We start from the raw sequence: 12,235 nt of genomic DNA, 5'->3' as shown, positions 1-12,235 counted from the left end.
TCCTTGGCCAAAGCTTTGTAAACAGCAGCGTCTGTTCAGACAGATAGGAGACCCGGAGGGCCAGGGGTGGAAAACCCTACTGTCACTGGGATGGGTGAATAGGACGGAAAGAAAAAAAAAGAGGCACACCTGCTAATAGATGTAAAAGAGGCAAAACACTAGAATCTCTCAAGATCTGTCTCTTTTCAAAATTCATAAACAGTCACGGTACAAGTTTCTCTCCCACATCGCCACAACAGAGCCAGCACAGAGGAGGTACCACATTGCTGTCTGACCTCACGCTGGGCCGTCTAGGAACAGATATTTTCCTTCCAAGATGGCGTGTATTTATTTGCTTGTTTAAATAAAAAGGTGGCTCATGGGCCAAAAAGCACAACTTTAATGCTTGCAGGCAAATACTTGAATCTTTCGTTCAGCGCTTAGATGCGCTCCCCTGTGATGGGTTGTGTTCGGTAGCGCGCTCCTCGTGCCCAGTCTGCAAGCATGCCGCCGTCATTCACTGCGGGGACAACAAACCATTACTTCCTGGTTTAGGATTGGACGAATCAGCGGAGTCCCTCCATTGATTCGCCCGATGCGCAGCAGCTGATCGGCCCCGGGATGGGAGCCTGCACCGCCTGTCTGCAGCGGCGGCTTGACCACGCCCCCTTGGCCCGCAACATAACCCCACCGTCGCACCTAGGCCGGGTTGTAGGGCCAGGTACCAAAGGGTGATCCGCCATTGGTGTCTTTCATACGGTGGAGCCATTGTAGTGGGGCGTGGTCCGAACAGAGGGTGAAGGCCCTACCCAGGAGGTCATAGTGGAGGGTGGTGACTGCCCACTTTATCGCCAGACATTGCTTCTCTACGGTGCTGTAACTCGTCTCCCGCTGCTGTACCTTAGCTTGCGGCTAAGGTACAGCACCTGCCGGTCCACACTATCGACCTCCTGGGACAGAACCGCCCCAAGCCCCCTGTCCAACGCGTCCGTCTGCAGACAGAAAGGAAGAGCAAAGTTAGGGGTATGCAGTACAGGCTCCCCACAGAGAGCTGCCTTTAATCTTACAAATGCCTGCTGGCACAGCTCTGACCACTGGACCGGATCTGGAGCACCTTTTCGAGTTAAGTCGGTCAAAGGGCTGGACAGTACCGCAAATACCGGCACAAACCTCCTATAGAACCCGGTTAGTCCCAAAAACTCCTCAACTACCTCCTTCTTAGTCTTGGGTCTCGGCGTGTTCGCGACCGCGGTGGTCTTATCGACCTGGAGTCGGAGCAGCCCCCCCCCCAGGTGGTACCCCAGATACTGTACCTCCCTCCGTCAACTGCGTACATCTTAGGGTTGGCGGTAAGCCCAGCTCACCTCATGGACACCAGCATAGATGCCACTCCCACGTATTGCTATGAAAAATCACGTCGTCTAAGCATGCAGCGGAAAATACTAGATGCGGACGCAGGACATGATCCATGAGTCTCTGAATGGTCGCAGGGGTACCAAACAACCCAAACAGAAGCAGGTGAAACTTGTAAAGTCCTTGCGGAGGTGAGATGGCCGATTTTTCCTTGAACTGCTGGGACAAGGGAATCTGCCTGTAGCCCTTGGTTAAATCCAGCATCGGCATCAGCTAGGCATCAAACTTTGACACCATGTCACCTTCCAGTAATCTACACAGAACCACACCGATCCATCGGGCTTACCCACGAGCACGATGGGGCTGGACTATTCACTCGTACATTCCTCTATTACCCTCATGTCCAGCATGGCCTCTCAGACCACCTGCACTATTTTGTGATTGTTTTCGGGTAGGTAATACAGCTGGGAGCACACCTTCACCCCCGGGGTCTTCTCCACAAGGTGACGTATAAGGGGCGTCCGGCCAGGCAGGGGCGAGAACACGTCGGCAAAGCTCTGTCCACGCTCTGGCCGGGAGAGAGATGGCCACCTAAAAGGGCTGCGGTGCGATCTGCCGGCTTTGGAACCTCCGGCTCCAACTTGTCCCTCTCAATCGTCACTGTGGCCAGTGCTACATTCTTTTAGGAGGTTTAGGTGGTAAAATTGGGTGGACCCCCCCCGCCCGTCTGTGCGTTCGACTTCATAATCCACCTGCCCTATGCGTTGTGTGACCAAGAAGGGCCACTGGCCACTTCGCCAGTAATTTCAAGCTGGATGTAGGGAGCAGCCCTAACACCTTGTCTCCCGGTGAGAATTGTCTTAACTGAGCCCCCCTGTCTTATGGGTGGCACTGATGTTCCTGGGCCTGGAGAAAGTTCTCCCATGCTTCCTGCGCTAACGCGTGTAGCTTTGCTCTCAGTTTTTACTGGTGCTGGGACCTTCCTGCCAGTTTTCTTTAATCAGGTCGAGCACCCCATGAGATCTCTGGCCAAACAGTAGCTCAAAGGGGAAAAACCCAGTGGAGAATTTGGGAACCTCCTGCACAGCAAACAACAGTGGGTTCAGCCATGTGTCCCAATTTTGGCCCTCATTGTTGACAAACTTCCGGATCATGTTTTGTAACGTTTTGTTGAAGCTGAAGGTCGATCAGGATTTCCTTCGGAATCCCGTCCCGGGAGATGACCTGAAATAGCACCTGTGCCACATTTTTGGCCGTAATACTGCGCAGCGACACTGTTTCTGGGTGTCAGGTTGCATAGTCCGCTACACAAATCGATAGCCCCGAGCACAGCGGTCCAATGGCCCGATGAGATACATAGCGATTCTCTCAAACGGCATCTCAACTAAGGTGAGGGGGCCTCAACAGCGCTCTGGGAAAAGCTGGCCGATTCACCAGCTGACACTCGGGACAGGCAGTACAGCGCCTTCGCACATCCACCCAGATGCCCAGCCAATAGAGACAGGCCATTAACTGCTCAAGTGTTTTCTTGTGTCCTAAGTGACTGGCCAACGGATTATAATGAGCCGCCTGATAAACCCTGACGGCTTTTAGGGACTAACAATTGGGTAACCTCTTCTCTGGACTGAGGGTCTCAGTTCACTCTATATTATCTATCCCTAATCACCGCGAAATACGGGAGAGTGAGTGCAGCATCCGGGCTTACCAGCACACCATTTGCCAGTGCAACCTCTGCATCGCCTTGTGCCGCGCACACTCGCATATCCCTACAGACCCATGAGCGCACCTCCCCTGCTTCTCTCATCAAGACATCAAAACCTGGCCAATTTGTACCCAAAATCAGAGGGTGCGATAGGCGGGAACTACCGCAGCCTTTACAATATGCTTTTTTCCCTTGTAGCGAATTTCGAGCCGCACAATCGGATATGTGTTAATATCCCCATGCTCACAACAAATATCCACCCATGATGCCTCTACCAAAGCCCCGGGTCGAACCAGATGTTGTTATATAATCTTCTGCGACCAGCCGGAGTCCAATAAAGCCTGATGTCTACGCCCTTGTAACCTTACCGGCACACGGTATGCCTATTCTCGACCGTGGGAAGGATCTGGCGGACCGGCGACCCGAATGACCTGGCCGAACTCCATGATTGGGCAGTCCTGAAAGTTGTGGTAGGGTCGCCTGCATCGCCAGCATACCTGTGCAGGCGTCTGCAAAACTTGCAGTGGTCCAGAGGAGGGTAGGAGGTGGTCTCCTGCCGGTGGTCGTCCCTCCTCTGGCGTGGTAAGGGGTGGGAGGTGTGCCTCTCCTGGGGCCCCGGAATGGACGAGAATGGCCAGGTGCTGATGCTGGCCGGTCCCGCGACGACTCCAACGCCAGATCCAGGCGCGGGCCCTCTCCGGTCCGGTGTGTAGGCGGTGGCGTAGGCCTCGCCGTGGTCCTCAGCAAGGGCTATGGCGGCATGGAGGGAGGCTGGCCGGTGGTAACGCACCCAGCTAGGGGCACAGGCCGGGAGATTGTCCACAAACTGTTCGGTGGCCACCGCCTCGATGATCCGGTGCGGGGAGTGCACTTTTATCTAGCCACCGCTGGGTCGTGTCCAGGAGCTGGTGGGCGTGCAGGAACGGCAAATAAAAAGGTTGCTTGTGGGCTGTAGTTTTTTGATGAATTTGATGTGTTGATGAAGAAGGAGTGACCGCTGACGCTGACTTGAGTAAAATAATAGATTTATTACAAAAGAACAGCATCAGACCAGACTTGCCTAGGATGTCCAGGAGAGAACCGAGCCGGATGGATTCTCTGTTGAATTAAACTTTGGCAGCTGCATATATGCTTAACCAGAGACAACGTTGACCATCTGATCCCCCTACATTGGTCACCGTTCACATTTTCACCTCCCTTATCACCGGGACCCCTGACAATGGGCTCTGTCTCTCTCTCTTGAGACCCCTGGCACCATCTGTTAATAATTATCTTATACAATGGGTACTGTCTTGGGATGCCACATATTCCAAGACACCTCAGGGCCAAAAAGGATAACTTAAATGCTAGCAGGCAAATACTTAAATCGTTCGTTCAGCGCTTAGATGCGCTCCCCTGTGACGGGTCTGGCGCGTTCGGTAGTGGGCTCCTCATGCCCGATCCGTTCCATGTCCTGCAAGCATGCCGCCGTCCTTCATGGTGGGGACAAGAAACCCTATATTACTTCCTGGTTTAGGATCGGTCCCTCCGTTGATTCGCCCGATCCGCAGCAGCCTGCACCACTTGTCTGCAGCAGCGGCTTGACCACACCCCCTTGGCCAGCCACATATGGTATCAAATTGGGTACTGAAAATTATGCAATCTCCCCAGCTGGGAGACCCAAACAGCAGAACATATTAACAAATAGGTAGAGGACAGTTAGTTTGGCATAAATGGACATGAAAGTCCCTCTGTTTTGTCCTTCATAAGCTTATCCAACTATAGTATATCTATGATATAAATGAATAATACTATGAATAAAAAAGAAGAAAAACTTTTACTTGAACTTTTCTCTTGGTTACATTCACTGTCCCGAAAACATTTTCCCATACAGCAGTAATTTAGTTTTTGGTTATCTTCTCTGTTGAAGTCTATAGTTCATGATTACAACATAAATTTTCGATTTACTGATTTTTCACTCCGATTCCATGTTTCTCAACTCAACCAAGCATCTGTATTAGTGCCAGTGCTTGACTGGTGGTCAAACTTGTTGAAGTTAATCAGTTGCTAAAATGGTGAGAGCTGCAGTCAAAACGTTTGCACCCCGTATTGACAGTATAGTTTGTGAAATGACTTTCTCAGGACGATGTCAATGCTGACCTTACCAGGGGTCCTCACTGAGCCACACACATGGGCTCACTACCTTACTCTGTATGTAGCATACTGTACCGCATACTGTGTCATTGTTCTGGGTTGTTTGGCGAAACCGTATTGCTGCGCCGTACTGTTGTATACTGTGCTGTATTATCCCACAAACACTACCTCACTTTATCACATGCCACTTTAATGCACATATCTGTATTCACATGCCACTCTAATGCACATATCTGTATATACATAATTGCCTATCTCATATACATAAGTGTATCCCATACACGTAAGCCTATTCCCTCTATTTATTCCATTATTATTATTTTTTTTTAATTCTATATATTTTTATTTTATTCTACAAGTATTCGACTTACTGTATTACGTTTTAAGAATCAGGTAGATGGTCTAGTAGAAAGAAATTTTCCTAGGACATATTGTGTGTAATTACCGGGTGCGTTGCATTACATCTCACTGCATATATGTATGAAAGTATGTATATGTATGTGACGAATAAACCTCTTGAATCTTGAATCTTGAATCACACAATAACATTCTACAAAAAGACCGTGTGAGATGACGGACACTTTCAGTGGGGACATGAAGTCTATGTAGGCATGTGAAGTAGGAAAACCAACAAGCAACATCTCTGAGAAAGTCAATCTGATTTTGTGGGAGGCTTGGTGGAATCTGAAGTAGGCCTCAAGGTGACTGTCGACTTCGAATGAGAGTAAGGGAATTATTTGAAGCAAAGGGGTAGGAAGCATGATGTGTTTCTGTAAGCATGTGTGAATTCATGAGGGCTAAGGACCTCCACAGACAGAAGGTCAAGGACAAGGGCACCTCTGTCCAAACACAGCTGTCGAACCTGTGTCCATATTAGTGTGTGTGTGTGTATTACACACTGGCACTCTGTTCCTTCTGTCCCTACGGGGTTTGGGGGCTCGGGCCTGGTCCCTTAATAAATCCCCAGCCCCTATTCTTCTCTCCAGGGACCCACATCTCTCAGCACACATTATTTCTCAAATCCCCCCAGTCATCATTAAAGACGGAAAATGCAGCCTGCATTCTTTCTCCTTCCATCCATCACTTCATTATTCATCTGTCTGTTCGTCCATCAATGAACATGGAAATACTGACAGATAAACACGGTGGGCAGGAAAATGTGCCGGTATTGGTTCCAACTGTTATCAGTAAGAGTTATGAAACACTGGTGACAATACAACTAGTATACAGGCTCAAAGCATCCTTGGAATCCATGCACCACAGTGAAAATCTTGGCAGAGGAATGATTGAAAGAGTGTATTGATTTCTGTTTGATCGTTATTGCTCTGTTGAACAATATATAGAACTTTAGAGCAAATTAGAGCATATAGACTAGCTGGTGTGAATTGGTTCCATACTGTTGGCCTGTTCACCGTTGGAAATAATAGTCATTCGCATTTTTACTAATTTGGGCCAATACTGAATTCGCGAATCTTTACAATTTCCGGCTAAATATTATCAGTGGATGAATATTTGGGGCATTCCTACTGGCAGGATATGTAATTATTACTCCTCTTTATTTTAATTTAAAGAGTCTGGATGAATACAAATACTGGAGGACTGCGGACAGGCCTCTGCCTCAGAACTAAAAGAAGCTTGTTGCTATGCATCCCATTTCAGTTTCCCAAACGAGACAAAATAGCAGAAGAAACAGGGCTCCAGAGGTTTGGTTGTTTGTGATGAGCTGGGGCGCTTCAAATTACCTGATATTTCCCTCTAGTTTCTAAACATAAATAAAAAATATATATAAACAGTATATATATATATATATATATATATATATAAAGCTGCAGGACTGTAATCATTCATTGAATCGCAAGCCCTATAATTATTCATTTTCCGCCAATCCGTCTCCTTTCAGGGAAAAGCGTTGCAATTCTCGATAGTTTAGAAAGCCACCCAGTTATTAGAGAGCCGTGGCTTCCTGCAGCCAGCTGGAGGGGGCCCAGACCCAATCCTCTCTCTGGAGTCTGGGCTCCCTTAACCAGGCCCATGTGTCACAGACTGGGATGGCTTGGCTTTATGGCACTGATGCGACCGGGGTCATACATAGTCATATCAGCAGGTACACGCACACATGCACGCACAGACAAAGCACAAAGGGCTAATCAAGGAAGATGTAAGACCTTTGTTGAAAGTACAAGTTCAAGCACAGTTCAGGCCCAGGGAAGACTAAGAGCTAAGAAAATCCAAGAAAAAATATTTTCAGAGTCAGCACAGGTCCACGGCTGCAGTTTCTGCTGAGGGGGGTCTACGATGGCAGAATTATATCATAGCTCTGTGAGTGAAGTACCTTCTCTCTCTGGGTTTTCAGGTAAATTACATGTCAATGTGTTTGGCCGGGAAAATGAATATGCATATGCATATAGTCTAGTTTCCTCCAAGACAGAGGGCAACACAAAGGGAGAAGAGTCACTGACAGATTGATTGTGCATCATCCCTGTGTTAGAAGAAGAAGAAGAGAAGAACAATCTTTAATCGTCACACAGCACACCACACTACAACACATGCACGCAGACACACACACACATGCACATGCTTTGGATGGTGGCCGGTGAAATGAGGCCTCTGCGTTAAACCCATCCTGGCTTGTCCTTCCTCCGGGGGCACAGCCAGGAGCAGTGGGCAGCATTCGTGGACGCGCCTGGGGACCTGGTGATGAGTGTCCATCGCTGGTCAGACGATGATGTGTGCATGTTTTTGGTGGGGGTTAGGTGGAGGAAACCCCATGTGAGCACGGGGAGAACATGTAAACTCCACACAGAAAGGCTCCTAGAAAGGCTCTTTGGGAGATAACCCGCCAGAGCACGGTGGCAACAGCGCCCCAGGCGGGAATCGAACCCAGGACCTTCTTGCTGTGAGGCAGCAGTGCAATACACTGCGCCACCGTGCCAAAATTTTGTTTCTGACTAAAAGCTGTGGAGTCACTAGGGGGGCTGCAGACTGCACCGGGTGACACCATCAGAGGCGGTGACACCACGGCCGGCAAAAGGTGAGTCCCACCCAAGGTGAGTCCCACCCGATCAAAAGTTCAACGTGCGTCTCACCAGAGCGCAACCATCAGAGTGGAGACTTCTCAGTCACTCTCCGAAGCCCGCTCTGCTGCGCGACCAGAGCGCAACTGTGCGTAATGGGGATACTTCCTCAGTCCCCCCCCCACAAACAAGTGAATAAGGGGCGCACCCATGATTTGCTGCACCGGGTGACACCGACCACAATAACGCCACTGACTCATAGGATGAGACTATATCTTCGAATGGTGTTTATGTCAAAAGTTCTGTCAAGCACACAACTGCTTAGATTACAGGTTCATATGCACCGATGAATTGTAAAAAGCACAGATTATCAAATGTTATTCCAAAGGACACTGTTGTTAAGGAAAGACAACTTATCATTTTTCCCAACAGGCTAAGGTTGCCAGGTAACAAATACAATTCCACGAAGCAGGTTTTGGTGGATGTAGCCTAGCGACAAGAAGTTAGTTAATTTGAGGTAAGAATGAATCACTGGAAATGGAGAAGGATCCGGACTGCAGAATGTCACATGTGGATTTCAAATGAAAGGTTTTGGTAAGGCTGCTGCACAGTTTGAGTATTAACATAAAGTATATTACTCAGTTTTCAAAAAAAGTCTAATTTGATTCGACAAATCTCTTCTTATTGTAGAACTTACTCTATAAATATTCATGTCAGACCATGTTTTTCCTCTATATTTGATTGGGCATGTACCAGCTGTGATGTGCTTAACATAGACTGCATTCCTTTTCAGAACTCCATGTGTCTTCATGTTTTCATCAGAGCGACATGAGCAGACACCTTTGATGAGTAAAGCAACCATCACACCTGTCTGTCACAGCCTTCATGAACTCCTCCAGCAGGTCGTCATAGGCCTGGCCTCGCACTCTCTTGTGCCTCAGCCCGATGTAGAGTGGGTCCTTCAGCAGCTCCTGGAAAACACATGTAGAGGGAGGGAGTGTGAAAGAAGGGGGAAAAGAGACACAATGAATCAAAGAGGAGTGGAGAGAAAAGACCAGAAGAATGGAGAAGTGAGAGGCCACTGCGGGGCCCTGGGAATGCATTGGTCTGAATCGGACAATGGAGACGGGGAAATTGAGAAAGTAAAGGAGAGAAACAGACCAGAGCTGCATTTTCCATTTGGCCCTCTGGCAGCTGGACCATTTTGCACACAACTTAGAACTTCACAGGGAGGAAGAGAAATTCGGCGGAAGAGGCACAGACAGAGAAACCCGCCGGAGCCTTGACTGACCTCAGAAACCCACTCCACAATATCACTGCGTGCGAGCTGACTTTTAAATTAAATTGCGTCACATGCATCACATTGTACAAAATAATGCCAACACATTCTTAGTCAAATTCTGTGCAGAAATATGCAATTTCCTCCATTTTTTTATCAAAAAATCAAATCCAAGGCACTTTTCATACAATAAAAAGCTTTAATTTATCCTCCATTTTTATATTTCTTGTGAGGCAGATTGTACAGTACTAAATGCCAAAAAATATTGGTGATGACAATAACCTGCCAAATGGCTCATATCATATCTTGCTTCTTATATGTCCATTACAGCAGTGGGCACAGATTTTAATCCAACAATTTCTGATCCTGTCAGAACTGACTAGACAAAACATTCGTCATTCGTAAATTTGATCTTGGACATTGAGTTTCTCACTCAATAACAGACGTTGAGCTTGTCACTTACACTTTACATATGCAACAAGGGCCTTTGCCAAATGAGCTTCACTGTATTAGGTGTTTGACCAGGAGCAATTTACTTCACTTTACAGCCCATAGCGTCTATATTTTGGATAAATATGTGTAGGTCTGTGTCTAATCATTTGTTTATAAATCTACTGTACTGTATGTATTTGCGCTGTTGCAACTTATTTAAAATTCCTTTTTTTAAATCGAAAAGAGCAAATGACTAGGCCTTTTTATTTTCCTAAAAAACTAATTCATAATCCTATATTTGGCTTTTCTCAACATTGAACTGTTCCAACAGATATTCATTTTCTATAGAGAGTGGGTCTGAATCCCCTAGATTTCCCCCTGACTTAAATTCCACCATGTGATGAATTCCAGGACTAACTACACTCACCCAATTCCCCAGATTTCCCAAACCATCTTGCTGGCTGGACTTTGTCTGACTGCGTGAGCACCACCCTTCATCAGTCAGAGAAAGATGCACCCCTGTGGACTGAAGCTTAAGATTTGCAACAAGATCTATTTTTGTCGGTCAAATTTTAAAATGGTGCAGTCACTGGATTTAGTTAATGTTGTTTTCTTGTTCCATGAGTCATCTTGTGCTGCTCTGTTCCGGCCTGGCATGCTATGACATTTATTTTGCTGATGACTAAATTGTAGTGGGGAGACTGAATAAGTACCGAATAAGAGACAGGGAGGGCCTATATATCCTACTGTGGCTATTGAAGCCTTAGTGATGGAGAAAATTTAGTTGAAGTGATTGTGAGGGGAATGAGGGGATGAGAATTTCAGAAAATAAGCCTGTAAAAAAGCTTACGTACCGTAGATGGAATGTGGGGGAAGGAGGAAGGAGGGGTCACGGAGCAAGCTACAGCATTTATTTACACAACCCACGCTCAGAAACCCCCGCAGTTGGAAACCTCTCATCTCAGTAGGGTTCAAGGTGAGGACTCACCTCCATTTATTCATATTCAAATAATGAAGGAATGAAGGTTTTTTGTTTTGTTTTGGGGTTTTTTTTGGGAAGGGGGGGTTACTATCAAACTTTAATGTTCTCATTTTAGTATTTTGAAGGATGAAGGAACGCCCATAGCAAATAGTTGTAGATGTCAGTGGTCAGGTGTGTGTGCCATGTGTGAGTAATAGAAAGCAAGACAGTGTTTGGAAATGTGGATAACACTAAGCAGTGACCGTTTGGTATGTATGGTGCATGCATATTTGAACATTGATTGGAAGCGTTGCACTGTAATGAGAAAGTGTGTACAATGGTGTGTGTTGAAATTTTTGGCATGTGGTTATCGCCCTATCATTATGGGAATATCATAGATCAAAATTAGTCTTGGAGGGAGGTTTCCTTATTACATTCGCCCACGTCATGACACCCACTCTGTTGCCTAATCGTTTCAGCTTTGCACACATGGTATCCTATCTTAAAAGCACAAGCTTCATGTTCTTGTTGTTTGTTAAGAAATTAATGTCCCATAGCATAATTTCAGCAGCACTCAGATACTTCAGATTGTTTTGCTTGGTGCATAATGCCCTGGTCACACTACATGACTTTCAAAGTTGTCAGATCACTGTACTGTTCACACTACACCACTTTCTGTCTTGTGATCGTGAATCTTGCAGTCTTGTGGTTTGCACACTTCAATGACTTATCGGCAACAGGGTGTCACACATTACAAGATCTCTCACCAGAAGGGAGCCCCGGGGAGTCTGTCGGGTCTCCAAACTACGTTTTGTCACGAAAACACACATGAGAATTGACATCGGAAATGTGGTACCATGCGGGGGACAGGATTATTTATTTATTTATTTATAAGATTCTTGATCACTGTTAAAAACCCAATAAAAGCACAATTTAAATGAAAAATATATTAAAAACCTAGAGAAGAAAAGTAAGTCTCCCCGTCTCTCCTTCTCTCCTTCTCTACTTCTTGCTTGTTGAGTCACTCCTGACTCGATCCCGACAGGACCAGATATTAAACATTCTTGATATCTCACACACGCTTGTCGCTCACGGGAGCTTGCTATGATTTTCCTCCGATCTGGGGTTTTGCCGATCTCCACGAACCTGTCTCAGAGTGGAAAACCAGGCCAGAATCACATAGTCTGAACTAGGCATAGAGCAAACACCATTTCAGGTTTTAGCAGCACGTTGTGAAAAGGGCATAGGCCTCTGTGGTGTGGAGATGGTTTGAGCAGCCATCTCCACACCACTTAATACCTGGATCTAGGTGATTGGGTCAGGGTGGCTGCATACCTGTTGCTCATTGGTTGGGCTAAAGAGTGACAGGTTAAAACCCCCAT

The 12,235-nt window shown here is 46.8% G+C and overlaps 1 protein-coding gene across 1 annotated transcript in view; it reads right to left on the bottom strand.

Moving 5' to 3' along the window:
- Positions 1-12,235, bottom strand: part of me1 (malic enzyme 1, NADP(+)-dependent, cytosolic) — a 93,947-nt gene that overhangs the window by 25,744 nt on the left and 55,968 nt on the right. The window contains exon 6 of the mRNA XM_080006122.1: positions 9,049-9,152. Coding sequence (XP_079862248.1) covers positions 9,049-9,152 — 104 coding nt within the window. The remainder of the gene's footprint in view (positions 1-9,048; positions 9,153-12,235) is intronic.

The sequence above is a fragment of the Zeus faber genome (genome assembly GCF_960531495.2).
Source record: "Zeus faber genome assembly, chromosome: 8".
NCBI lineage: Eukaryota > Metazoa > Chordata > Actinopteri > Zeiformes > Zeidae > Zeus > Zeus faber.
Note: the sequence above shows the minus strand (reverse complement) of the source record. Positions and strands in the feature narration are given on the sequence as shown.